This window comes from Artibeus jamaicensis, unplaced genomic scaffold (genome assembly GCF_021234435.1).
Source record: "Artibeus jamaicensis isolate MK-2021 breed Jamaican fruit bat unplaced genomic scaffold, CSHL_Jam_final contig_3126, whole genome shotgun sequence".
Lineage (NCBI taxonomy): Eukaryota > Metazoa > Chordata > Mammalia > Chiroptera > Phyllostomidae > Artibeus > Artibeus jamaicensis.
This window is the reverse complement of record NW_026521723.1, coordinates 322,605-349,823: the sequence shown is the minus strand read 5'-3', so window position 1 is coordinate 349,823 and position 27,219 is coordinate 322,605. Positions and strand designations below refer to the sequence as shown.

Sequence of the window (27,219 nt, the reverse complement as noted above, 5' to 3'; positions counted from 1 at the left end):
GCAGCTTGGAACCTGACTGCCAGGGTCTGACGGCTGGCTTTGGGACTTGTGAACTTGGGCAACTATGGAACCCTTCTGTGCCTCGGTTTCTTCATCCAACCAATTAAGTTAGAAATAGTACCTATCACTTAGGGTTATTGTAATGATTAAATGAGTTCACTGAGAACACAGTAGTGCCTATAAATATTCACTGTGTTATTACAAGCATTATTTTTAATAGAGACATTCGTTGATGTTGCTGCAGGGAGACTTGAGAAACACAGACTGTTTTTAAAAGAAAAAAAGAAGGTTCTATCACGGTCCTCTACCCAGCCAGGCTAAGATTTTGAGTCCTGACCCTCGGCTGGGGTGGTAATGGGTCAGCAGGAACCAAAGGTGCAGAGTGAATAAAGCAGGATGAGGCTGCTCTTTCGTATGTTGTGCCCTAGACCTCGAACTGTATTCAGGAGTCAATGCCATGGTTCATTGCCATGGAAGGCACTGAGGCAGAAGATGGCGTGATCAGGTTCACCTCGGAGGTAGATCACTTTGTAAGCAGGGCATGGAATATGAACGGTGAGGCTGGAAGCAGACGGATAGAGGAGCTCGGGTAGATACACTGTCACACCTTCTCCATCCTCTGAGCGTCTCCAGAAAGCATTACAATTATTCACATTAGTGACTCTAATAGCAATTTGAACCTTCTAAATTCTTTTTTTTTCAGGAGCTCAAAGTGGAGTCAAGTTTGTAATAGAACGCTCTGCCCCACTCCACCCTGATCTATACACAGGTCCCCAGCAGGCACCCTCCCTAGGTGTCAGGCAGTAGGGAGGCCTCTGTTGAGCTACACAGTCACCAAGCAAACACCCAGCTGCTCTCCACAGCCCTGGAAGCGGGGAGGGGGCACACTCTGTCTCATCCGGTGATCCTGCAGATGTTGGAGTTGAATTCCAGTAACCTTGGTAACTTTGAGTGTCTGACCTAAGACCTATTGAAATAAACTTCTGCCCTCTCAAGTCCTCAGGCGGAACGGGAGGGGCGGCCAAGGGAGCAGGGGAGGGCCTGAGGGGGGGGTGAGCTAAGGTTATCTGCTGCTCTTGGGCTCTGCCTAGAATTCACTAACACTGTTCTGCAATATCAAATTAGCAGGGTCAACAGTGCCAGGGAAAATAGGTACATGAGTTTTTTTGTTTGTTTTGTTTTGTTTTGTTTTCCCTAGTACCTGAGAAGTGCCTATGAATGATTTCATGACAGAGGAATTTATCCCTTGAGGTCCCTCTACCAGATTCAGTTCCTGTGCGTGCATGCAGCCGAGGGTTACATATCACCCACAGATCTAGTCTCTACGTCTCTAAGTCACTAAGAACCCACCTGTTTCTAAGTCTCTGAATGCAGGCAAAATGTAAATAGATGGAAGAGCTCTTGCCTCTGTTAGAGTTGTTAAGGTTGCAGAATCGTAGGGGATCACTATTTTAGACTGTATGAGATACAAAGAACCTAGTCCAATGGTTTGCCAATTTGTTTTATTATCAAATCCCTTCAAACAAAATCGTGCGAAGAAGTCCAATTAACATGGGAACAGAAAGCAGACTTGCCTCCATTCATGGATGTTTCTGACCGGGCAATACCTCCCCTGTCTGTCTTGCCTCTGATACCAAGTGAATCCGTCTATGAATACCTAGAGGGGCAAAGTCTGAAAGGTATGATTAAATCAATTCTTCCATTTTGGGGGGGGACAAAAATGAGTCCCAGAGTTAATAGTTATTTGAGTACAGTATAAAAGCAATTGGGAGATGCATAGTAATTAAATTGAAGGTTACAGTTCCAAGCGATGGGAGTGAATAGAGTTGGGAACGGATTTTCTTCATGCTTTGGAGTTAGATCCATGAGTGAAGAACACTCATTTATTTCTTCCCTCCCCCTTCCTTTCTTTTTATTCTGAAATTGGAATGTGTGGGGGTAAGAAGAAGGTTTAACATAGATCCAATAGAAATGGATGCAAATGTTGGAGCTTCAAAGTCTGTGGCCTGGAATCTGTTCAATGCAGCAAGCTGGTTATTTGTCTACAATCAAAGCTAGCTTTTAATTTCAAGGCTGCCCTGAGGTGAAGACCTTCAACCCTTCAGCCATTAGTCATCATTATCCTTGGCATTGCCAGACTCATTGATTAAAGGACTTTACAAGTTAAACACACAGGGGCTTTCCAACCCCAGATACCAGTTATGCAAATCAATAGTTTAGGCAGACAACAACATGGCAACTTCCCAGTGACTCATGGGAGAAACACTGTTCAGGTCCAAACTTTCTTACTTTCCTTTCTGTGATCAAAATCAAACTCAAAACTTACCTGGTCCAGTTAATGTCTACCCACCTGACTCAGTTCATTATTGTGCTTAGCAACTTCTATTCTTCACTTACCTCCCTGAACCTCTGCCCCTTACCTGTAAAGTACAGGTAAGAAGAAAGATTTTTTTAAGTGTTTTTTTATGAATGAGAGGAAATAAGATATCAAGAGTTTAGCACAGTGCCTGATACATAGCAATTATTTCAAAACTATTAGTTTCTTTTCTGGCATGGATCTCTAATAGACCATGTCAAATCTGTAAGAATTTGAAAGAAGTTAAATTTCTCTTTAGATGTCTTTCCATATTTTTTTTTAGAATCCACTCTAATTTCTGGGCTCTGTTATATTTTATTTTTTCCCTCCCCCCTTCCTTTCTTTTCATTCTGAAATTACTATGATCAACTTTCATTAATATGGAAGTTAACTCATAAAGAGAAGAATAAAAGTGGAATATAAATCAGATACCCATATTCAATACCATAGTTTGCCTTTAGTGATAAAATTTAAAAAATTGCTTTCCCTAAAAGAACATTTTATGTTCTTCATACCATTTTATGAAGTGGGAATGCTAGAACTGAAAATTTTGTTTTTTTCTTTTGAATTAATAAAAAATTTAATATTCTAATTTTCCAACTGTATTTTTAGCTATATTTCTTCGCTTTTCTAAAATGGTATGCTGGTGATCACATTATCCATCCTTAAATTATCACAGTATCCCCACTGAGGAGGAAGTTGAGTTACAGAGTAGTTAATACCCTAATGCTACTAAGTATTGCTCATGAAGGGAGGAATTTTTGTCTGTTTTGTTTACTGCTACATTCCCAGTGCCTAGAAAAGTACCTCATATCTGAATAAAGTGACAAAGACAGGATTCAAACTCACACTCTCTCTAGTAAAGCCTGCTTTCTTAACCAAGGCCTATTATTATTATTATTATTATTATTGCTCTCAATGCCACTCATTAATTTCCAATCCTATATTCAGGTCCAGGCTATAAGAATAAAGATAATAACCCTGGCTGGTGTGTTCAGTGGATTGAGTGCCAGTCTGCAAACCAAGGTGTCTCCAGTCGTATTCCAGTCAGGGCACATGCCTGGGTTGCAGGCCAGGTCCCTGGCAGGTGGTGTGTGAGAAGCAACCACACATTGATGTTTCTCTTCTCTTTCTTTCTCGCTCCCTTCACTTCTCTTTAAAAATAAATAAACAAAATCTTCTTTAAAAAAGAATAAAGCTAATAAAAGTGTAGGAAAAGGAAAATTAATTTAAAATTTTTATTCATTAATTAATCTATATTTTCTAGAGTAAAAGGGGATGGAGGAACCAAAGGCCTGAAGAATGTTTTAAAATTCTTCTCTTCCCCACTAGGTTTGTGTAAAATCATATCTCTGCCATTGACAGTGAACACTTTAGCCCTTGCCAATGGACTTTATAGATTACAGAAACCCACCTCATAACCCTTCTCCCAGCACCCATGCCTAATCCCTGCATGACCCTCTCCCAGCTGAAAGACGGGTTGTGTTGGCTGTAAGATCAGCAGCTGTATTTCCAAGCGCTGAGTCATATTAAGCTGAAATCAAAAGCAAACATACATTTCTCTAAGAAACAGACAGCCGGGCTTTCATACTCAATACTCAGCATCATGTCTCCGCAGGCCAGGAGCTCTCACAGTGCAGGGATGCCGACCAACAAATGCATTGTCCAGACTAGAGATCATTGTCTAGAAGGTTTTTTTGTTGCTCTTGGTAGTCGTAGTGCTAGTGGTGGTGGTGGTGAGCTGATGATGATGGTGATTGATGGTGAGTGTCTTTAAAGCCCATGTAGAGGCCCTTCCCCTTTGAGGGGTAGGCCACCTCTCCTCCCCAAGCAGATCATGTCTTGGTAGTGTTTACTTTCATCCGTGGTGGACCGGGGGACTTTGCGGGCAAAGTCGCCCCCACAGGCATGTGCCTGGGTGGTGGGCCAGGTCCCCAGTTGGGGGCACGTGAGGGGCAATCACACACAGATGTTTCTCTCCCTCTCTTTCTCCTTCCCTTCCCCCCTCTCTAAAAATAAATAAATAAAATCTTTCTAAAATATAAAAAAATATAAAAATATATTTAAAAAAACCCATGTGGAAAAGTTTATGCAATGAGTATGCTCTCATTTTAACAAAAATGATTACAGTACAATTGCATGTAATAAAGACACTAAAGTCTCTTTTAAGAAATCACACTTGTCCTTTTGTTGGAAAGTGGCCAGGTTGTTTTTGGTGGGTGAGGGGAATATTAAAAAGTATTTTTTCTATTTTTCATTGAAATATGCATTTAAATTAAGGACCACAGATTTGCCAATTGAGATAATAGAAATGGCTATTATGGTGACTTTATTTTTTTAAATTTTATTTATTGATTTGAGAGACAGAGAGTGAGAAAATGTCAGTTCGTTGCTCCACTTACCCGTGCATTCACTGCTTGACTCCCGTCTGGGCCCCGAGCAAGGACTGAACCTTGGCGTGTGGGGACAGTGCTCTGAGCAACTGCACTAACCAGCCAGGGCCTGTTGTAGTGACTTCAGATACAAGTTTTTTGGCACTTGTGATTATGTCTCCGGAGAAACAATGCAGTCTCAAATACTAATATATTCCTATCCCTTCTGCATTTCATTTCCAATGAAGTATATTTATATATATATCCATTATAGTGTCAAATCGCAATGCCTGCTTATTGCTATTTTCTTGAGCCTATTGAAAGTAGATGCTTTATAATTTCTGTAGGATACACTAAGTTTTTATAGTGATCTTGATACAGGGTGCAGCTGGCGGGGGGGGGGAACCCAAAAAAAGATTTGGAATGGTGTCCAGAATTCAAAGTGTATAGGAATATTGGAGAGACATATAAGATGTCCTCACACCTCCCCCCAGGGGGAAGAAATGAATGGAGCCAGGCCATTGAGAGCTGTTTTGCATAGCAACAGTTTTGCAGCTAACCTCTGGAATGGTTATTTAACATATCTCTAACCTGTAACTGGTTTCATAGATATGTTAAATAGCCGTGGCCAAGTTTGGAGCCTGGGAGAAGGGAGTGGTTTTGGATCCAAGATGGGAACTAGGGGCTGCGCCCCTGAGTGAGAAGGCCTGTGTGAGAGCTTGGGAAAAGACTGGCTCCAGGACATGAGGTGAGAACTGCCCAGGTGAAAGGGAAAACCATGCAGCTTTGCCAAAATGGAGGTCCCTGCAGCCAGGTAAAGAAGAAAGCCACATGCTTTTGGTGGAGTGCGGACTCCTGCAGCTTTGGTAGAAGAGGCCCACGCGGCTTTGGGGTGCCCCCTTTGGCTGCATGGCCTGAAAAGCAACAGAGACCCAGAGTGGAACTGGGTACAAAGGACTCTTGCCAGTGGACATGAGAGGGTACCACAGTACTTTGGATTAACTAGAGAGAGATCCTGCCTGCAAGGTGACACAGCTGACGGTGCCAGCGGCCTGCAATACAGACGTGTGCTCTTTTCCTGATTTACGGTACCCGGAGTTGGGACAGTGAAAGAAGGGAACGCTGTGTGGGTCTAGGTATATACCCTAAAGGATTTTGATATTTTAGTAGTGGCATTAAGCCTAAATAGCATTAAATAAACATTTTGTTTCCTTTTCACAAATCTCTGGCTTTAAGAGATATCTTTCCAACTGGCGGCGGACAGAAGAGCCCAGTAGATTTTAGTATTCTGTTCTTGGGAGGGGCCCCTGTTGTGTAGCAGTTTTTGGCATCCCTAGGTGGGCCGAATATTGTATTGCCCCTCCCTCAGACCTCTTGTTCGGTAACAATCTTTGATTCAGTCACAAAAACTGTATTCATTTTAAAAGCTATAGTTTTACATACACTTACCAGAACTGTATGTAATAAAGTTTCAGCCTGTAGGAAACAATTTAGGGAAAAGTATTCAGAAAACTAAAGAATAAATTTCACCTATCTTATATTTTACACAGGTTTATTTGCTATTCATCAAATTTTATATTTTGTTTATCTATATTTTCATGTTTTCCAATATGAAAGACTCCATCCATGAGTATAACTAAATGTGTGGAGGAGTTTTGTTTGTCCTCTTGAAAACTGAGGATTTAACAATCCCCTGTGAAACAAAGCAAGTTTACATAAGGGGTCCCTGGCACGAAAACTAAAGCAGGAAGAGAACCGGGCCATTTTTAGGAGGTGCAGTCAGTAAAGGGTGTCCACGTCTCAAACCCCAGACAACTGACATGCTAGGTAATATGAAAAGATGGAATCAAGGTTAATGATCTGCTAACTTGAGGACAGGGAAATTATTCTGAATTACCGGGATGAGCTGCAAGTAATTATATGAGGTGCTAAGAAGTGTGGAGGGTGATCTGCCAGCCCCTGAGTGCCAAGCGGTGCAGCGGGCTGTGGAGAGGCAGCAGGCGGGTCCCCAGTGGCACCATTTGTGTCCCATGTCTCACCAAACTTTTATTCAAATAACTTTTTAGGACCATACTTAAACCCTTACTACTCAAAATTTGGTCCCTGGACCAGCACCATTTGGCAGAATTGTTAGAAATGCAAACTCTCAGGCCGGTGACTCAGAATCTATGTCTTAACAAGAGCTGCAGGGGATTTACATACAAATTACAGTTTGGGAAGCACCTACTTAACGCACCTTCAGGGACTAAAAAACATGCATTCAATTAGGGACAATGGCAGGGTTGGGCCAAGACACAAAAGTGACAAATAATAGGACTTTTTGTAATTATCTCTTCCTTTTGATGACCTTAATTTGTGACTGGGCCAAAGTTAGAACGAGTGGCTCCTTCTCTCAGGAAGAGCTGGGCCTCAGGAACCCCCCCACTCCTCACCGCCTCTGAGGGATGCACCCTTGGCCACGTGCCACTTCTGTTTCAGGTCAGCCAGACATGGCTTAGCCTCAGTGTAAGAACCCACCAGGCTGTGGGCAATCACACTGCCATACATGGAACCTGTATTTTTATATAATAAATGTTGAGTCCGCACCTAGCTGTGGGACTACCAAGATAAGTAATACAATCTCTACTCTCAAAGGAGGCTAATAAAGAAGGTGCCCGTCCACTAAGAACTTTTGGGAGGCCGACTGAGGGAGGAGCCCGAAGGTTCCCAGACGGAGCAGCCGCACTGCAGCGTGGAGAAACCGTTACTAGGTCTTCCCCGCAGCCTGTGTGCGTTGTTCTCCAGGTGGAACTCCCTTCTTCCATTTCTGTTTACCTACCTTCTCCCCCTCCTCCCAAGGCCAATTTCAAATGCCAGTTTACCAATAAAATCTGCCATAATCCCCTCAGCTAACTATGCTTTGACACTTCAGAACGCCCATCATATCCTGTGTTAAGATTAAGTATGTGTGTTGTAGCTTTATGGGGTGGGAGATATGTCCCTCTGGGCAAAGAATGTATTTTAGTCTTAGATTCCCCACAGGACCCAGCATGATGTGCCAAAAAAGTTTTTGAAGAAAGGAATGAATTAAAGCTAATGCATCTACTCTGTTACTGCCTCTCTATTCAGAAAGTGGATCGGCCTTGCCAAATCACAGAGAAAACATGAGAGAGTACTCCACACTGGCTGGGATATTTAGGAGAATTAACTTCTTTTTCCACGTTTTTCTCTGGTCAGATTGGTTCATTCATGCAGCAACAATGTCCTCATTAGTAGGTCAGTAGTGGTTAACCTCAGCTGTATGGAATTTCATCTAGTTTTCAGCTGTATGAAAGTGGGCTGGCTACCCACTAGTATTTAAGAAGTTCTATAGGTTGCTGGGTAGCACTGTTTAGGCTTGGTTTTCTCTAGGGCTGAGATGTCCCAGCACCAACTCTCTGAAGCATCTCAGCTTGCTGTTAATCGTGTGGCATCTTATCAGCTACACATGAGTGATGCTTATTTATCCATGGTTAGTATGGGTTCTTCGGCTACTGTGAGGGAGGTTTCAGCTCTGGTCTGGGGGATGATATACATATCTTGTACATCCTTAGTAGTGGTGATTTTGGCCATGTTTGTGTTATAACACTAGATATAACAGCAGCTTGGTGGCTAGGATTTTGCTGCTTTGTGACCTAATGATTTTGAGCTGTGATTACAAACTAGGGGTGAAGATAGGAAGAATTACAGTTACTTCCAGTGGGTTCCCAAAACTATATGGGCATCAGACACTGATGGTAGAATGAATAATTTTTCACCCATTTTAGAGTATATATATATATATATATATATATATATATATATATATGCTAGGATTGGTACAATAGATTGGCTTTAAAAGGTCAGTTTATGCTGGACTTCTGCTGTGCCTACATAACGACTGGATATAAGTGCTAGTATTTGGGCTTACGACTCTGAGCCGCAGATTAGGCCTCAGCATTTTAAAATCAGGGTGGCTTCTCTTTGAGGTATCCTAGGTTTGAAAGACAGCTGGGGCCTTCTTGAAGTCAAAGGATGAACCAAGGACCCCAGGCTGAACAAAGGCCTATCTCGGACAAGCACAGAGACAATAAAGTGAGTTTGTATAAGATTTCTAGTCTTAAACGTCAGTGTGTCTCACTTCCAGTTTGTCCACATTCTCGCCCCTGTTCCAGGCCTGCTATTACAATGAAGACACAGGAGCACCTCTCTTTGCCTCATTCTTTGAAGACCAAGCTGAGGTGAAGAGGGAACATGGGAGGCAGTTCCTAAAATATCTAAGAAAACGCGGGTGTAAAATCTGCCTTCCGGTGATTAAGGTGACTATGTAATTTGTCATAACAATTTCTATGGGGCCTTTGCCAGGTCCAGAGAACTAAGTCATTAGTTGCTATAGAACTTGTGAGGTCACTCGTAGTATACGTGGGATTATACTAACCGACTTTGAGGGCAAGCGCTTGTCTTTTCTGTAGCCTCTTCGTATCATTTAGAGTAAGTTGTAGCCACTAAATGCTCATTTATCTTTTCTCAGTGAGCTACACATAGTGTCGTCCCTGGACCCAGCAGCATCAGCATCACCTAGAAACTCATTAGAAACGCAGATTCACGTCAAACCGAATCAGATTCTGTAAGCATGGGGTCCAAGGAGCTGTAGTTTAACAAGCTCCCCAGGTGATTCTCATGCTCTGCATAGCCTGAGAAGCACGACCGTAATGGCCTTTTCCTAAAACAATTAGCACCCTACATCCGCTCTTTAGATCTAATTCGGGTGCTCGTTCAGGTATTTAAAGTGGCTATCTCTTCATTGTAGTGAAACAAACTTTTATTTGCTGGGACGGACACTTAGAAGAACTAATCTAAACCTTAGTTGGGTGTATTACATCTAGAAATAGCCCTACTTATCTGAGGGGTTCTTTGAACTCCAGCTTTATAGAGAGAACTAGTGAATGTCCGGTAGTAACTGAAGTAAAGCTCCCTCAGGGAATTCCAAAGCTAGTGGAGTAGTGCAGATAATTGTGCTGGTGGCACCTATGCCATGTAAGCACCTTAAAGTTACATGGGGAGCTTTTAAAAAATTTGATGCTGAGGTTACACTGCATGTCAGTTGAGTCCTAATATCTGCAGTGGAAATGCAGACATCAGTATTTAAGATGCTGATCATTCCATTTTGCCACAAAGTTTAGAAACTATTGGGCCATAGAAACCTAGTCAAAAGCCTACCCAGGGTGTAGGATGTAATAAGGATGTGCCTGAGGTGACTTCCCTGTTTCACTTCAACAGAGGCCTGATATAGATAACTGGGCAACTGGCGTAAAGGCTCTAGAGTCTGCTCTGGAGATGGAGAAAGAGTTAAGTAAGCTTTTGCAAGACCTGAAGATCGCATCTTATGAGAAGAGTGAAAAGGATGTAAGTAGTTAAGTGGCTCTGAGCACAACATTATCTTTCACTTCTGGATTAGGATTTGCTTCTGAGAAGTGGGTCCAAGGCAGTGTGCCATCCAACATGTGCTTGTTTTCCCCCAAGGAAGCATATGAATTTACTTCTGGGAGTAGATTGGAGGTGGGAGGCGTAGATGCCCTGGTTAAAAGGAATGCAACTCCACACAAGATGGGGGGAGACATCCCAGGAAAAATGCACTCTGGATAATTAAACGACTTAACAAAATAACTCCTGTTGCTGGCTTTTAAATCTCCTAGACAAGAAGTGCTTAAATTTTAATGGTGCCAGAATCACCTGGAGGGCTTACTAAAACAAACCAGGCCTCACCCCCAGTTTCTGATTCAACTAGTTTCATGTGGCATGCAAAAACTTGCATTTCTAACAAGTTTCCAGGTTATGTTGCTGCTGGCCAAGGGCCACATTTTGAGAACCACCATCCTAGATGGCCCCTGCGAAAGTGAATGTTCATGGTGACTTACTATCTTATAGACTTCTCTGAAGTCTCCTTGATTAACAGTGAACGTTCTACCTTGCAATGATAATGTCTTTCTCACTAATCCCCTAGCATCTATGTACAAGTTACGATGCATATTGGACTTCTTTAGGAGCTGTGAAGAGGTTCAAATGCCTGAGCCTTATGCCAGGTTACTTAAAACTTAATCTCTGGGAACTGGGTTGGGGACCTTACTTGAAAGCTCAATGTGATTAAAACAAACAAACAAACAAACAAACAAGGTGGAAAACCACTTCAGTAGTAGCCTGTTTAAATTAATCTATGCTTTTGATGAACTGCCCTAACACTCATACTCATTGAAAAGGGATATTTGTATTTACCTGGAGGTTATGAATGTCTTAGATCAGTGCTCTCTGAATGTCTAGGTGTGTATGAACTGCCTAGTCCCTTCTTAAAATGCAGGTTCTGATTTAGAAGTTCTGGAATGGAAGATGAGATTCTGTTCTTCTGACAAGCTCCCAGGACTGTGGGCCCATGAGCTATCATTTGCATAGCAAGATTTTATTTTAATTGTTTTATCCTCACCTGAGAACATGCTTATTGATTTTAGAAAGAGGGGAAGGGATGGAGAGAGAAACATTGGTTGGTTGCCTCTAGCACCCACCCTGACCAGGGACCGAACCTGCAGTTTAGGCATACTACGACCTTTCGGCATATGGGACAATGCTCCAGCCTCCAACCCGCTGAGCCACACTAGCCAGGGAAAGGGTAGCAAGATTTTAGATTGCTTCCTGCTGCAGACAATGTTCTTAAGAGTCCTTCCCTATTTCACTTCTGTAGCTCGTGCGCCTCCTGGGAAGGTACCTGGAGAAACAGAAGAGGAACACAAGCTACCTGGAACATCAGATTGCGTATCACAAGAATTTAGAAGAAAAGCAGGCCCAGGAGGAAGAGCAGTTTAAAAAGCCTGCTGAAGAAGCGTCAGGTAAAGACTAACATCTGAAGGCAAGGGAGCAAGTCTTCCCACTCTAGTAGATCCCAAAATCAGCAACTTAAAAATCTTAATCTTCTCCTTGTGACAGAAGACTGCTTTTCTTCATTGTTATTTATACAAATAAATCTGTTTTTGCATTATAACTATGTGTAAAGAGATTGCTATTGGAGCACACACCAAAAAGGGTTAATTCCATCAATGGGGGTTTGATGAAAGCTTCCTGAGGACAGTAGGTACATTAGACTTTAAAAAAAACAAAGCCCCCCGCCCCCTTCCCATGATCCCAACACTCATATGCAGGGTCAGGATTTGGGAATTTCAACCAGTCCAGGTAGATACAGAGGAAATTAACTAGTGAAACCTTGGGTCTCACTAATGCTTTCTGCCCCCTCGACTTATGTACTACATATATTAAGTTTACAAAATAGTAGGACTTTCTTCTATTTAGTGTAAAGCTAAACTTGAAAACAAGGTATCTTGGTCTAGAACTGGTGATTCACCTCGAAGATTTACAGTGAATAAGTAGCTGCAACCCAGGTGCCCTTTCATAGCCCACGGGATGCATAGGGAACAGCAGGGTAGACAGGCACCTAAGACAGCGAACATGTGTGTGGATGTACCTGCCCTCCACTGTGGGCGAACTAGCAGCTCCTGGGGTCATTGCTTTCAGGGGCAAGAAAGGAGCGCACAAACATGGGTGGCTAATACCACTTGGGAAGAAAGGAGCTCTATAGGATTGTGTCCTGGCTGCAAAACTCACTAGCTCCATGGCCTTCACAAAGTTTCTACCTCACTCATTGACTGACTCAGTTTAGTCATCCTTAAACTGCACTTAATAGTACTTAGTACATAACATTAAGAAAAGGATTAAGTAAATGAATATGTAAAGTATCTAGAACAGTATCTGTTCAGATTATGTATTATAGTTTATATAATAGTGCCACTTCTTAAACTTGAGCAAAGCCAATACATGGAATTTGCATTAAGACCATAGATAACTGAAATTGAGACTGAATCTTAAAACATTTAATCTTTTAAAATTATTGTTATATTATTGTTATATTGTTTCCATTACTGTATAGGTCCCTTAAACCCCCCTATCCCCAGCAATCACCACACTGTTCTTCTTGTCCACAAGTCCTTTTTCCTTTTTGTTCAATTCCTCTACCCTCTGACCTCCTCCCTGCCACTAGCTGCCATCTGCTCTCCATCTATGAGTCTCTGTTTTGCTTGTTAGTTCAGTTTGTTCATTAGATACCATATATGAGTGAAATAATGTGGTATTTGTTCTTGTCTGACCAGCTTATTTCACTTAGCATAATGTTCTCCAGATCCACCCATACTATGGCAAAAGGTAAAATTTTCTTTTTTACAGCCAAGTGGAATTCCATTGTGTAAATGTCCCGTAGTTGTTTTATGCACTCATCTATTGACGGACACTTGGGCTGCTTCCATATCTTGGTGATTGTAAATGCTACAATGAACATAGGGTTGCTTATGCTCTTTTGAATTAGTGTTTTGGGTTCCTTCAAGTATATTCCCAGAAGTGGGATTGCTGGGTCAAAAGGCGGAACTTTTAATTTTTTGAGGCATCTCCATGCTGCTTTCTGCAGTGGCTGTACCAGCCTGCATTCCCACCAACAGTGCACAAAGGATTCCCCTTTCTCCACATCCTCACCAGCACTTGTTGTTTGTGGATTTATTGATGAGAGCCATTCTGACAGGTATGAGATGGTATCTCATTGTGGTTTTAATTTGAGTTTCTCTGATGAATAAGGACATGGAATGTGTTTTCATATGTCTATTGATCATCCGTATGTCTTCTTTGAAGAAGTGTTTATTCAGGCCCATTGCCCATTTTTTAATTGGGTTGTTTTACACTGAATTTTTAAAGCACTTCATAAGTTTTGGATATTAACTCTTTATAAGATGTATTGGTAAATATGTTCCCCCATACTGTGGGTTGTCCTTTTATTTTGTTGATGATTTCCTTTGCTGTTCAAAAAACTTTTTTGTTTAAAGTCCCATATGTTTATTTTTTCTTTTGCTTCCCTCGCCTGGAAGGTATATCTGATATAAAATTTATACAAGCAATGTCTGAGATTTTGCTGCCTATATTTTCTTCTGGGATTTTAATGTTTATTCTGGGCTAATATTCAAGTCTTTGATACATTTTTAATTTATTTGTGTGTACAGTGTAAGAAAGTGATCTAGTTTCATTTTTCTGCACATATCTATTCAATTTTTCTAACATTATTTATTGAATAAACTATCTTTAGCCCATTGTATGTGCTTGCTTCCTCTGTTGAACATTAATTGACTGTAAATGTGTGGGTTTATTTCTGGCCTCTATATTCTGTTCCATTGATCTATGTGTTGGTTTTTTATGCCAGTACCATGCTGTTTTGATTACTATGGCCTTGTAGTATAGTTTGATATTAGGTAGCATGACTCCTTCTACTTTATTCTTCTTTCTCAGGATTGCTGTTGCTATGTGGGGCCTTTTGTGGTTCCATATAAATTTTTGAAATATTTATTCTAGTTCTGTGAAATATGTCATTGGAATCTTGATAGAACTTGCATTGAATCTATAGATTACTTTGGATAGTATGGACATTTTTTATATTAATTCCTTCTATTCATGAACATGGTGTGTGCTTACACTTATTTGTATATTCAATTTTTTTCTTCAGTGTCTAAATTTTAAGTACAGATCTTTTACATCTTCGGTTAGATTTATTCCTAGGTATTTTACTCTTTTTGTAGCAATTGTGAATTGGATTGTTCTCTTAATTTCCCTTTCTGTAGTTTGTTGTTGGCATGTGAAAATGCAACTGATTTCTGAATATTAATTTTGTATCCTGCTACTTGATGAATTCATTTATCAGTTCTAGTATTTTTGGTGGAATCTTTGGGTTCTATATGTACATTTTCATGTCAACTGCAAATACAGTTATACTTCTCCCCTTCTAATTTGGATGCCTTTTATTTCTTCTTGTCTGATTGCTGAGGCTAGGAACTTTTTGATGCAATGCTGTATTCAGTTTGCTAATATTTTGTTGAAGATTTTAGCATCTATGTTCATCAAGGATGTTAGCCTATAATTTTCTTTGTAGTGTTTTTATCTGATTTTGGAATTAGAGTAATGCTGCCTCATAAAATGAGCTTGGGAGCCTTCCCTTCTCTTGAATTTTATAAAATAGTTTGAGAAGGAGAGGTGCTTTTTTCTCAGAATGTTTGATAAAATTCATCTGTGAAGCCATCCAGTCCAGGGCTTTTGTTTTTTGTTTAATCTGTCTGTTCAGATTTTCTGATTCTTCTGGTTTAGTTTTGGAAGACTGTATATTTCTAGGAATTAAACCATTTTGTTCAGGTTGTCCAGTTTGTTGGCATATAAGTGTTCATAATATTTTTTTACAATTCTATGTATTTCTTTGGTGTCAGCTGTTATTTCTGATTTTATTTGGGTCCTCTCTTTTTCTTTGAATCTGGCTAAAGGTTTGTCAATCTTGTTTATCTTTTCAAAGTACCAACTCTTGTAATCATTGATCTTTTGTATCATTTTTTTAAACTCAATTAAAATCAGAGCAGAAATGAATGAAATAATTTCCTTCCTTCTATTCACTTTGGGCTTTGTTTGTTGTTCCTTTTCAAGTTCCCTTAAGTGTGAAATTAGATTGTTTGTTTGAGCTTTTTCTTGTTTTTGAGATAGGCCTAAAATTATATGAATTTACCTCCTAGGACTTTCCCAGTATCCCACAGATTTTAGATTGCCGTGCCCTCATTTTCATTTGTTTCAAGGTATCTTTTGATTTCTTTCTTGACCTCATTGACTTATTCATTGTTTTATTCATTGTTTAATAACATATTATTTAGCTTCTGTGTCTTTGCATGCTTTTCAGTGTTGTTCTTGTGATTTCTAGTTCCATAGCATTGTGGTCAGAGAAGATGCTTGATATGATTTCAATCTTCTTAAATTTATTGAGACTCGTTTTGTGCCCTAGCATATGGTTATCCTAGGAAACATTCCATGTGCACTTGAAAAGTATGTATATTCTGCTCCTTTGGGTGAAATGCACTGAAGATACCAATTAAATCTATTTAATCTAGTGGGTCATTTAGGCAGCTTTCTCCTTGTTGATTTTCTGTCTGAAAGACCTATCCATTGAAGTCAATGGGGTGTTAAAATCCTCAACTATGAGTGTTCTTCTGTCGTTCTCTTCTTTCACGTCCATCAAGAGTTGCTCTACATATGTAGTTGCTCCTATGTTGGGTGTATCAATGTTTACTAGGGTTACATCCTCTTGTTGGATTGTCCCTTTTATCATTATGTCATGTCCTTCTTTGTCTCTTATTACCGCCTTTGTTTTAAAGTCTATGTTGTCAGCTATAAGCACTGTTACTTCAGGGTTTTTGTTTGTTTTTTTCCATTTGCATATAATATCTTTTTCTGACCCTTTTTGTCTGTGTTTATGTTTTAATCTGTGATGGGTCTCTTGGAAGCAGCATATGTATATGGGTCTTTCTTCTTATCCATTCGACTACCCTCTGTCTGTTGGTCAGGGCATTTAACCCATTTATATTTAAGGTGATTATTGATAGATATATATGTAGTCCCATTTTAATGGGACTAAACTCTTTTCCTTTTATTTTTTTCCTTTCTCTTTTTCTTCTTAAAGCAAGCCCTTTAACATTTGTTGCTGTACTGGTTTGGTGTTAATAAACTCCTTTAGCTTGTTCTTGTCTGGGAAGCTCCTTAGTTCTCCTTTGATTTTAAATGACAGCCTCGATGGGTAAAGTAGCCTTGGTTGTAAGTTCTTGCTTTTCATCACCTTGAATATTTCATGCCACTCCCTTCTGACCTGAAATGTTTCTGATGAGTAATCAGATGACAGTCTAACTGATGGTCCTTTGTGGGTAACTACCTGCTTTTCTCTTGTGGCTGTTAGGATTCTCTCCTTGTCTTTAAGCCTTGTCATTTTAATTATGATGTGTCTTGGTGTAGACCTCTTTGGGACCAACATCTTTGGCACTCTCTGAGCTTCCATGACTTGTGTGAATTTTTCCTTCTACCAAATTAGGAAAGTTTTTAGTCATTACTTTTTAAAATAGATTCTCATTCCCTTGTTCACTTTCTTCTCCTTCTGGTGTTCCCATGATGTGGATATTGTTATACTTCATGTTGTCCAAGGTATTTCTTAAGCTCTCCTCATTTTTTGAAATTACTGTTTATTTTTGCTGCTATGCTCGACTGGTTTTTTCTACCTTGTCTTTCAAAACACTGGGTTGATTCTCTGCTTCATCTAACCTATTCCTTCCAGTGTAGTATTTATCTCAGATATTGCATTTTTGTTTCTGAACTGATCCTTTTTTTATGGTTTCTATTTTTCCTGCTGTTGAGTGCTCCGGCCCGCGGAGCAATCAACTGGGGCTCGACCACCTACCTAGAACAAATGAGTTGGGGGGACAAGAGGCGCAAAGAATGGCAGCAAGACAAAAGATTCTGATCAAGCTGCAAACTTTATTTTTCCGAACTGGGTATATATATGGGGGGAGGGAGAGGAAGGAGATTAGGTTGCTTGCTATTGGCTAGCTTGAGACAAAGAAGGGCCCGCTTATTGATTACTTGGGTGCAACTGGTACTCGTGGACACCTCATGTGCCTGTAGCTGATTGGCTTGGGGAGCGCATGCACACCTCATGTACCTGTAGCCGATTGGCTTTGTGGAGCGCACAGGTTCCTGTAATCAATGCAATGTTTTTAGCTAGAAGCCAGGTGTAAGGTTCCCAACAGTTGAGTATCCTTATAATCATTACTCTAAATACTCTATCTGATAAATTGCTTACTTCCATTTCAGCTAGCTCTTCTGCAAAATTTTCTTGTTCTTTTGTGGTCTATTTCTTTTTCTTCCAGTTTTGGTTGTTTCTTTATATTTTCTTTCTTAGATGTTAAACTACTCAGCTATTAAACTGATCAGCTGTTAATCTAATCACTCTTTAAGAGAGTCAGGCTTGCCGGTTTAAGGGTGTGAAACAGAGAGAAGCACTCTGCCTGAGAGAGATGACTCCCACAGTATGGAGAATGACTCAGTACAGGGATCCTGGTGGCTATTTCCTCAGTTTTCTCCCCAGAGCTACCAACCCATATTCTCCTCAAGCATCTGTAGTCTATTCTGCTCTCCCTTTGCTAGCACCCCTGATAAATGGCTGCAAACCAAATTGTGTGCTTTATCCCTTTAAGAGGTTCCGTGTGTCTCCAACCATCTCTCTCTGGTAGATAGAAACCCTGCTGGTTTTCACAGCTGGATGTTATCTGGGTTCCTTTCCAGCTCTGGTGCTGAAGGCTGGTGAACCCAGTTTGGGGTTTAGACCACACACTCTTCAGGGTAAGCCCCTGGCCACTGAAATATTCCTCCAGAACTTCAGTTGCTGCCCATGAGAGCCCAGTCAGCCATCTAGTGTCTCCTCTGTACTCCTTACCAGTCACACTGTGATGAAGTGTTTTCTTCTGTCTGTCTATAGTCAGTCGTAAGGCATCTCTCCAGCTAGTGTTCAGTTGATTATTCAAGATGATTTCTCTACAACTTAGTCATAATTCCAGATTGGTCCTGGGAGGAGGTTAGCGTCACTTCCACTTACTCCTCCACCATCATGGATCCCCCAAACTTAGCCAAGGAGCCTATTTTCTGATTTCTAGCTGGGTGATAGCATTAAGGTATCTTTAGTTCATCCTGTCTGTCCTTGGGAATGTTACTTAACTCTTTGAAGCCTCAGTGTTCTCATTGTTGGCCTGGTTGCTGAGAGGGGTCAGGGCTCAAGGGTCCCTGGGTTCCAATCCTGGAAGGAGGTGGCTGAGCTGGCTGAGCCTCAGTGGCTGTGCCTACAAGTCTCTCTCTGACTCAAACCTTGGAAAAGGCACTCAGAACATTTAATCTTAGAAGTATCTCTTAGAGGTAAAGGGATTAGCCAAAAAACACACACATTAGTGTGGTGATGGCCAGAGGGAAGGAGGTGTGGGGCTGGGTGGAGGGAGTCAAAGAGGGGCAGAATGGAGACATCTGTGAAGTGTCAAGAATAAAGAAAATGTTTAAGTATCTTTTTTTGAAAGGAGAGTAAGGAGTCATAGAAAAATCCAATTAGATATATCTTTTAAAAATTCAAGTGAACAAATGGATTGAATATTCCAATAGACACAGCTAATCAAGTGCTGGTGAAGTAAGCTAAAGAAATTCTCAGCCAAATGAATAGAAAATGGTATTTAAAATTTTAAGACACAGAGTTCCAAAGAAAGATCTAATTTAGAGCTCCAGGAGAAAAGAGAAATTGAAAAAGTTCCATGGTAGCAAAATTTTAAAGCATCAAGGATGGAAAAAGCTTACCATAAAAGATATTACTTACAAAGAATGAAAACTGCCATATTACTAACAGCTTTTTCAACAATCCTAGATGCAAGGAGAAAATGGAAAAAATCTTCAAAATGCTGATAGGCAAAAAATTAGGAGTTAGGGCAAAAAAACCCAATTTGAACATAAAAATATTAAGCTCACAGAAACTTTTAACCCAAAGATGACTTTCACTGAACAATACATTGTTTTAGTAGTAAAACATAAGGTTTTCTACATGCAGGTCCAATGCCACCTACCTGATATTAACTAACCTTGTACAGTACTTTAGTTTTCTGATGGGGGAGGGGATGCCCCAGTAGTCACAAGTGGACTTCTTTACCTCCACACCTTCTTGAAAATCATTGTCATGTTGACCCCTGCAGAATTACTAGTTCACAAAGCATTCTTGAATAAATTCCCATTTTCATAACTATTAACTAATTTGTATTTAGTTTTATATGTTTTAGTGAATGTCAGATATTCACATTCGAACTGAGAATAACACAAGATTGCTTTATCTTCAACACCACTTAGTGTTTTTCTGAAAGTTATTTTTCTCAAGCTCAACACTACTGACATTTTTGAGCCAGATGACCCATGGGGAGTTGTCCCATGCACTCACTCTAAGATGTGTAGCAGCATCCCTGCCTCTACTAGGAAGTACCTCCTCCAGCAATGACAATCACAACTGTTTCCACATTTGCCAAATGTCTCTTGAGAGGAAAAATCACCATGCTTAAGAACAACTATTCTAGACAATGCAGTAAAAAGTAAAGAAAAAGAAGACATATCTATTTTCAAAAGACTTATGAATGTGATATGATTATAAATAGAACTGAAATACTATTAGAACTTAAAGGGAAGTTTGATATGTTGCTGCATACAGGATAAATATGTACAAATGAAACTTTTGCATAAACAAAAACATTTTAGATAATATAACTTGATTATAATACAAATACATAAAATATCTCGGAATAATTCTAACAACTAGCTTGGAAACTATATGAAATAAAAGTGCCTCCTGAAAGAGATAAAATCTTTGAATAACAAAAAAAGGAAAGAAAGGCTAAATATGAAAATTGTGACACCCCTCAAATGAATGTGTAGGACGAAAGCAATTTTTGTTATAATCCCAACAGGATTTTGAGGGCTCAGACAATTTAGTACTCAAGAACTGTTTTAATCATGGGCTAAATATGGGAACACACATGAAACTCACTTAACACCATTAGTCATTGGAAAACACAAATGAAACCACAATGAGAAACTGTTCACTACAAATTCAGGAGAATGAAATGAAAATAACCGTCAGCACAATGTACTCACAAGGAGGTGAAACAATAAAAGCTCTCATACATTTGTTGGTGAGAATGCGAATTAGTATAACCACCTCAGAAAAAGGTGTGACTCATGGGGAGTTGTTCTGTAAAACTATGCAGATACCTACCTCATGAATTTCGGAAGGACACAATTCAGCCCATGACAACTGATGTTATTGTTCACTAAAACTGAGCAGAAAAAAGAGGAAGTTTCTAGCTAATTCACTTGATGCTTATAGTGAGAATCAATAGATGCTGTCTGAAGAAAGAGGGTTCTAAGGTTATTGTATAAAAGTCTAAGTATAAAGGCAATCAATAGAGTAAAATTAAGACTATAATTTTTAGAATAAGAGCCATCATAGTGAAAGTTTATATAAATATAATGTTCATATTTACATTTTATCTTGTAACCCTTTTGTTAGGCCTTGTTTTAGTCCTAGTTCTGTTGTTAAATACATTTAGCGTTCTAGAATTTTTGCTGAAGATTCCCTTATCTTTTGGTTGAGTGAATTTTGTTCTCTAGGATATGCTTGAGGCCCGATGTGGACAGTATTCCAAGTCCTTGGATTTCCAGAACTTTTACCTGTAGCTTTGACACTTGAGGGACAGATTAAGTTTAAAATATTTGGCTCACCTGGCTAGTATAGCTCAGTAGATTGAGCGCGGGCTTGCGAACCAGACAATCGCAGTTCGATTCCCAGTCAGGGCACATTCCTGGGTTGCAGGCCAGTTCCCTGCAGGCCAGTTCCCAGCAGGGGGTGCGTGAAAGGCAACCATACATTGATGTTTCTCTCTCCCTCTTTCCTTCCTTCCCCTCTAAAGATAAATAAATAAAATTAAAAAAAATAATAAAATAAATAAAATAAAATATTTGGCTCAAATTTATATAACTGGCAGGTATTGCTAGCATTAACTGTAGCTGTGCCAATATGGCTTTCTCTTCCTTAAGAATGACACTGGCTTTGCCCAGATGCCCAAGGTTTGCTATTAATGTTAGTTATATACCTCTGGTAGTTGTAAAATATGCATTAATAGGATATATCTTAGTACTGATCATCCTGGAACAGTTCTCTGATATTTTTGAATGCCTTTTAATATAAAATTAAAGTCTTTTTTAGAACTTCTTAAAATTTTGCTTTCCTCCATTCTTCTAGTTTTCTTCCAATTGGAAAAACTCTAATTATTCATATTTTGAATTATTTTTTCTATCTTTTTCATCTTTCATGCTCTATTAAAAATATATATATTTATGTTCATTCCTCTTCACTTTCTTCACTTATCCTGGGTGTATGCTCTATGTCTTGCTCTGCCTTCTATATTATTTATTTCCCTTTTTGCTCCTCTTAACCTAGCCTTTATTTATAAAATGAGTTTATTTATAACTTAGTTTTCCTTACAAAATAATCGTCTGTTCCTTCTATTTCTTTCCTAAGTTTCACTAGTCACCATGTCACACCCCCTTCTGGCTGACTCTTGCTCGCCTTCCCTTTTTTGGCCACGTCTCCCCTGAGTTTTTGTACTGATTATTTTTATCGGTTTCCTTCCTGGCTGCAATTGCATCATTCTTTTATTCCCTTTCATTCATGTTAGAATGTTGTGTTGCAGTTTTCTTATGCTTTGGAGCAATTTTTTTCTATTGAGTGTTCTTAGTCTACAGGGAGGTTTTATATCTATTTTTAGTTCTTTAGTTGCTCTTTTGTATTCCTAGAGTGACATTATTTGGCTGTTTTAGCTATGTAATTACTCTGCTAATCATATTTCAATGAGTTAGATTTGTCTCAATTAGAAGGAGAATTTTTAAAATTATTTTTGAGTTTAGTTGAGGCAAACCGACCACATATTCCAGGGAGTAAGATCTCAAATTCTCCAGAAGAAGGATCTTTTGAAGGGAAGGGGTTGGTTTCCCATTTTCTCACCTCAAGAGCTCCCTCTTCTATTGCTATAATACAGGCCACTTCTGATACCAAATCTCACCTAAGTTTCAGATCTTTACATGCTTCAGAAAGGCTCCTATCGATTCCAAACTCCTGGGATCCTTCACCACCTCTTGTGAGGAAGCCACCTTCACCAGAGAGAGTTGAGCTCCTGCTCCAGTTCTCCACTTTCTAGTGCTCCTTCCTCTCCTTTACATGTGCTTTTTTCCTCAATCCGTCACCTCTGTGTGACTTCTCACCCAAACGCAGTCTTCTAAACCTATCTTGAAGCTTTCCATGTGCATCTGCGCTCTTTTTTCTAAAAAAAGATGTTATTTGTTTTAAAGAGAGAGAAGAAGAGGGAGGAAGGGAGGGAGACAGACACTGATGTGAGCCCAAACAATTGATGAGTCACCTCCCCTACTCCCGCCTCCTCCCCCACCAAGGACTGACTGAAACCCAGGGCTGTGCCCCAAGGGGGAGGAGTCCAACCAGTGACTTTTTGGTTTGTGGGACCACAAAAACTGAGTCACACCAGTCAGGGCTGCACGTGCCCTCTCTGGCCACAGCAGTTCTCACGGATAAGGGGACCCCATAATTTTACAAGTGATTATTGACTGTTCATGGCTGATATCCAGGCACTTTTAGGACTCTTCCTGTACATCCTGTTCCTCTTAGAACACTCTGCAGCATGGTTGTGGCTTCCTGAACTAAAACTGCTGACTTCAGATGCAAAACACAGTTATCATCCAAGATACACAAAAAAAGAGAGGGAAGGAAAGAGAACCCAGTATTAGTAGATATCATAAAGCACACACACTGAAATGCTTACTTCCTAAATGGGGCAATATCTCTTTAGCGCATAAGCCATATCCTTTGTCTACTAAAGAGGGTTCCAGGAGTAGGGCTGGGTTGGCAGAAGGTGCTTCTGGAACCATTAGATACATAAATGCAAAAAGGTAAGTCTTCTTCATAAAGGATCATAAACTCTAAATTGGAGAAGGTCAGTTGACTTCATGACTACAGAAAAGGGATACTGCATTAAAAAAAAACAACCAAAATCACGGAGCTGGGATTGCTATGCTAACCCCTTCTCACCTACAGGAAACTCTTGCAAATAAATGATCCTGAAATCCCCAACTCAGACAATAATGTGAAATACAAAAGAAGGGGGGCGAGGGGAGAGGAGAACGGCCATAGCACTTGTATAGATGCCCCTAGAGAAGAAGGAGGAGAAGTAAACCACAGTTATCAACGTATGAGCAACACTCTAACACAGAACGGTCACAGACTGTAAATAAACAATTTAATTTTAGCTATTCTGGTGTGTGTATAGTGCATCCTAGTATAATTTTAATTAGCACTCCCCAGATGACTCAAAAGCAAATGTTTAAAAACTGTTTGGAAAGAGTATCAGAGAATAACTTTAATTCATTCTCTGCCTTGGTCCCCTGGGGGCAAAACTGAGGCTGAAAAAGAGGAATATCACTATTAAAAGGGCAACACACAGACACTGAATACCCTTCAATGTCTTGCTTGTTAGCATTAGAGCTGTGACCACCGAGTAACAGCATGGAGGTGTGCTAGAGCTCACAGATGTTATTGTCATCATTATCGATGCATTTGCCTTAATCATGAATGATACATGAGCTATTATGCCTTTGCAAATAATTTCTCAATGTCTCTGTTTAATCTTCATCCACTGGAGTATTAGCAGAAAACAAATTTCTTGAAACACTGCAGAGAAATAGCTTCTTAAACATCGGAAAAGAAAATTGCAAGATTTTGCGCTTCTTCAGTCAGACTAAATTAGCTCTATTAAACAAGTATTTATTGAGTACCTTCCATTTTGTGGACTTAACTTAGATGCTAGGAATACAAAATTAAATAGATCTTGCCACTGCCACCTACAGGAAATATGAGAAAAGAATATTGAACAATGTAGGAGGAAAGAGCAGTGTGCCCTTCATTTGATCCAATTAAAACAAATTAATAAAATTTTTAAAGACAAACGAGACAACCAGTGAAATTTGAACATTGATAGAACATTTGATTATATTAAGGAATTATTATCAATTATTTTTAGGTGTGATGATTATATTATGGCTATGTATAAAATTATTATTATTATTTTTCCTAGATACAGGCTAAAACATTTATAAGTGAAATTATAAAATTAAAAAGAGGAGAAGCACCCTGGCTGGTGTGGCTCAGTGGACTGAGGCTGGCCTATACAATGTCCCTGGTCTGACCCTTGTCAGGACACACGCCTGGGTTGCAGGCCAGGTCCCCAGTTGGGGGTGTGCAAGAGGCAACTGATCGATGTTTCTCTTACACATCAGTGTTTCTCTCCCCCTCTTTCTCACTTTCTTCCCCTCTCTCTAAAAATATATATAAATTCTTTTATAAAAAAGAAAGAGGAGAGAAATGGGGAAAAATGAAAAAAATTGGTTATTGTTGAGACTGGTAATGGGGTCCTTGAGAGTTTATTACACTCTTCTGTTTACTCTTCAACAATAACTTTAAGAAAATAATTACTTTTACAGAGCAATATTATTTTCTTAACATCTGACTCAGGATAGGGAAAGGCAAATTTCTGCTAACCTTCAAATGCTGGTATTTGCACACTACATTTTTTTTTTACCAGATTTGCATCTTTCCTTCATAGAGCTCTTTGTAACCATCAGCACAGTAATGTTCATCCCATTATCCTTACAGAGATGTCAGTGTTTGAAGGACCAGTCTTTAGTTCTCTGCAAGTTGCTACAGTTATCTTTGGGCCCAAGGATATCCTGGGTTTTAGTTTGTTTCCTTTTAGTAAAATGCACTTCGGATTACCACCAGTGCCTTGGATGTGCACTCCACATTAATGCACTTGATTTACCTGTACTCATCCAGAATACTTGTATAATCCAAGGAGCAACACTTTGATCAGTATGCCATTACTAGTCCCAAACACAGTGAAGAAATTGAGAGGTCAAGTACCACGGATAAGGCAGTCTGGCTCCAGAGCCCCCACTCTTAACCACATCACCCCAATTGCTTCTCAGTGGTAAAGAATCTGTTATGATGATCCTCAGTGATCTGAATTAGAGACAAAGGCAGATAATCTCATGGTCCTTTGTTCTCTAGCGCTATGTAAGTCTTTCATCTGATTCTGTGTATCTGCTTCTTTCTTTTTCTCTTTGCAGGTTCTCTGTCTGGTAAGCTCATGGTCAACTGAGACCTCTCAACTTGATATGTTCTTAATTTAGGTAGCTGGCAAAAACTGACCACTGGCTTTGGATCCCAATTCCAAAGTGCTCTGAGACTTACCCTACTTTGCCATGTATAATGTGCTCCCATGTATAATGCACACCCCTGTTTTTGCATGCATTATGCAAGATTATTATACCTATTATTATACCCATGGCATGTAATCATTATACACATGTATAATGTGCATCCTTATTTTTCCCTCAAAAATTGAGGCAAAAAAAGTGCACATTATACATGGTACCATATGGTAATTAGTCTAAGAACTCAAGGGTCCCTTGCCCCTAAGGAAAAACAGCTATGGCTATGGGAGGAAGGCAAGGTTTCACATTATAGATATCACTGTCATGGTTCAAGAAGGTATTGTAGTTTTCAGTCACCCCAACTGGGTGGCTCTGTTGGTTGGAACATAAAGGTCGCAGATTTGATTCCCAGTCAGGGCACATGCCTAGGCTGTAGGTTTGATCCTGTGTGGGTCAAGTACAAGAGGCAACAATTGGTGTTTTGCTCTCTTTCTCAAAGCAATGAACATGTTCTTGGGTGGGGGATTTAAAAATAGAAGATGGTAGTTTTCAGTTTTCAGAGAAATGTGTGGGTTGGCCAAAAACCCAAAATGCACCTATTGTTAGACTGGTATATATGTTCACTGCATTGATATCCTTTGCATATACAAGTCTCTTTGGATTAAGATCACAAGGATATTTGTAGAATAATATACTCTTTCAACCCATTCTTCTACAGCAAAACGTGTTTGTAATCTTCTGTGACCTAGCAAAGAATTTGTCTAACCTTATGCCAGAAATCCGTATTCGATTTCTAGGGCCATCACAAGGAATGACTGCAAACTGGGTGACTTAAAACAACAGAAATTTATTTTCTCACAGTTCTGTAGGCCAAAGTCCAAAATCAAGGAATTTGCAGGGTTACTTCTTCCTGGAGGCTCTGAGGAAAATATCATTTCATGCTTGTAGCTCAACCACTTAGCTGCTGGTGTTTGCCAGCAATTCTTGGCATTCCTTGGCTGTTGAAGCATCACTCCAGTCTCTGCTTCCACCTACACAGCCCTGTCTCCGTGTGTTTCTCCTTTTCTCTCTTTTAAAGTTCCCATGGGATTTAGGGCCTCCCCTAATCAGGTATGATTTCATCTCAATCCTTACCCTCATTACATCTGCAAAGACCCTTATTTCATATAAGATCATATGTTGAGGTTCTGGGCAGATATGAATTTTGGAGGGACATTATTTAACCTAGTGTAGTATCTATAAAGCCTCTTTGTAATCAAGATTCTAGCCGCCCACTTGTCTTTTCTAAATTGATATGTTTTACTTTCATCTAATACTTATTATGTTGGCAGCCACGATTCTAATCATTTTGTTGTTGAACCAAAGTGGGATTTGGCTGTGCATTGCCATCAAAAGGCAAACTCTAGAGGCAGAGGCTGGTGAGAAAGGAAAGAGGTTTTTATTCAAATGCTCAACAACCTGAGAGGATGGGGGACTCCTCATCTCCAGGCTCATCAGGCTCATCTCTTCCACAAAACACAGTCAAAACCCCCCTGTCCCCAGCAAGACCAAAACCAAAGGCAGTGCCCAGAATTCCTGCTCTATTTTAGAGTACCGTCCTTTGGAGGCCCAGGCAGCAAAGAAGTCATCCAGGTAGCTTAGCTTGTTCCCAGCTGCTCTCTGGCTTTAGGCTCCCTCCTGGAGGCTGCATGTGGAGCCGGCACCACCACT

The 27,219-nt window shown here is 39.9% G+C and overlaps 1 protein-coding gene across 1 annotated transcript; it reads left to right on the top strand.

The window, feature by feature from the left end:
* Nucleotides 1-8,125: 8,125 nt before the first annotated feature.
* On the top strand, nucleotides 8,126-25,454 carry LOC119047310 (ferritin, heavy subunit-like). The gene is made up of 5 exons (XM_053663024.1): nucleotides 8,126-8,218; nucleotides 8,901-9,044; nucleotides 10,006-10,131; nucleotides 11,459-11,603; nucleotides 25,423-25,454. Exons 1-5 carry the CDS (start codon nucleotides 8,126-8,128, stop codon nucleotides 25,452-25,454), a joined length of 540 nt encoding a protein of 179 aa, XP_053518999.1.
* Nucleotides 25,455-27,219: the final 1,765 nt, after the last annotated feature.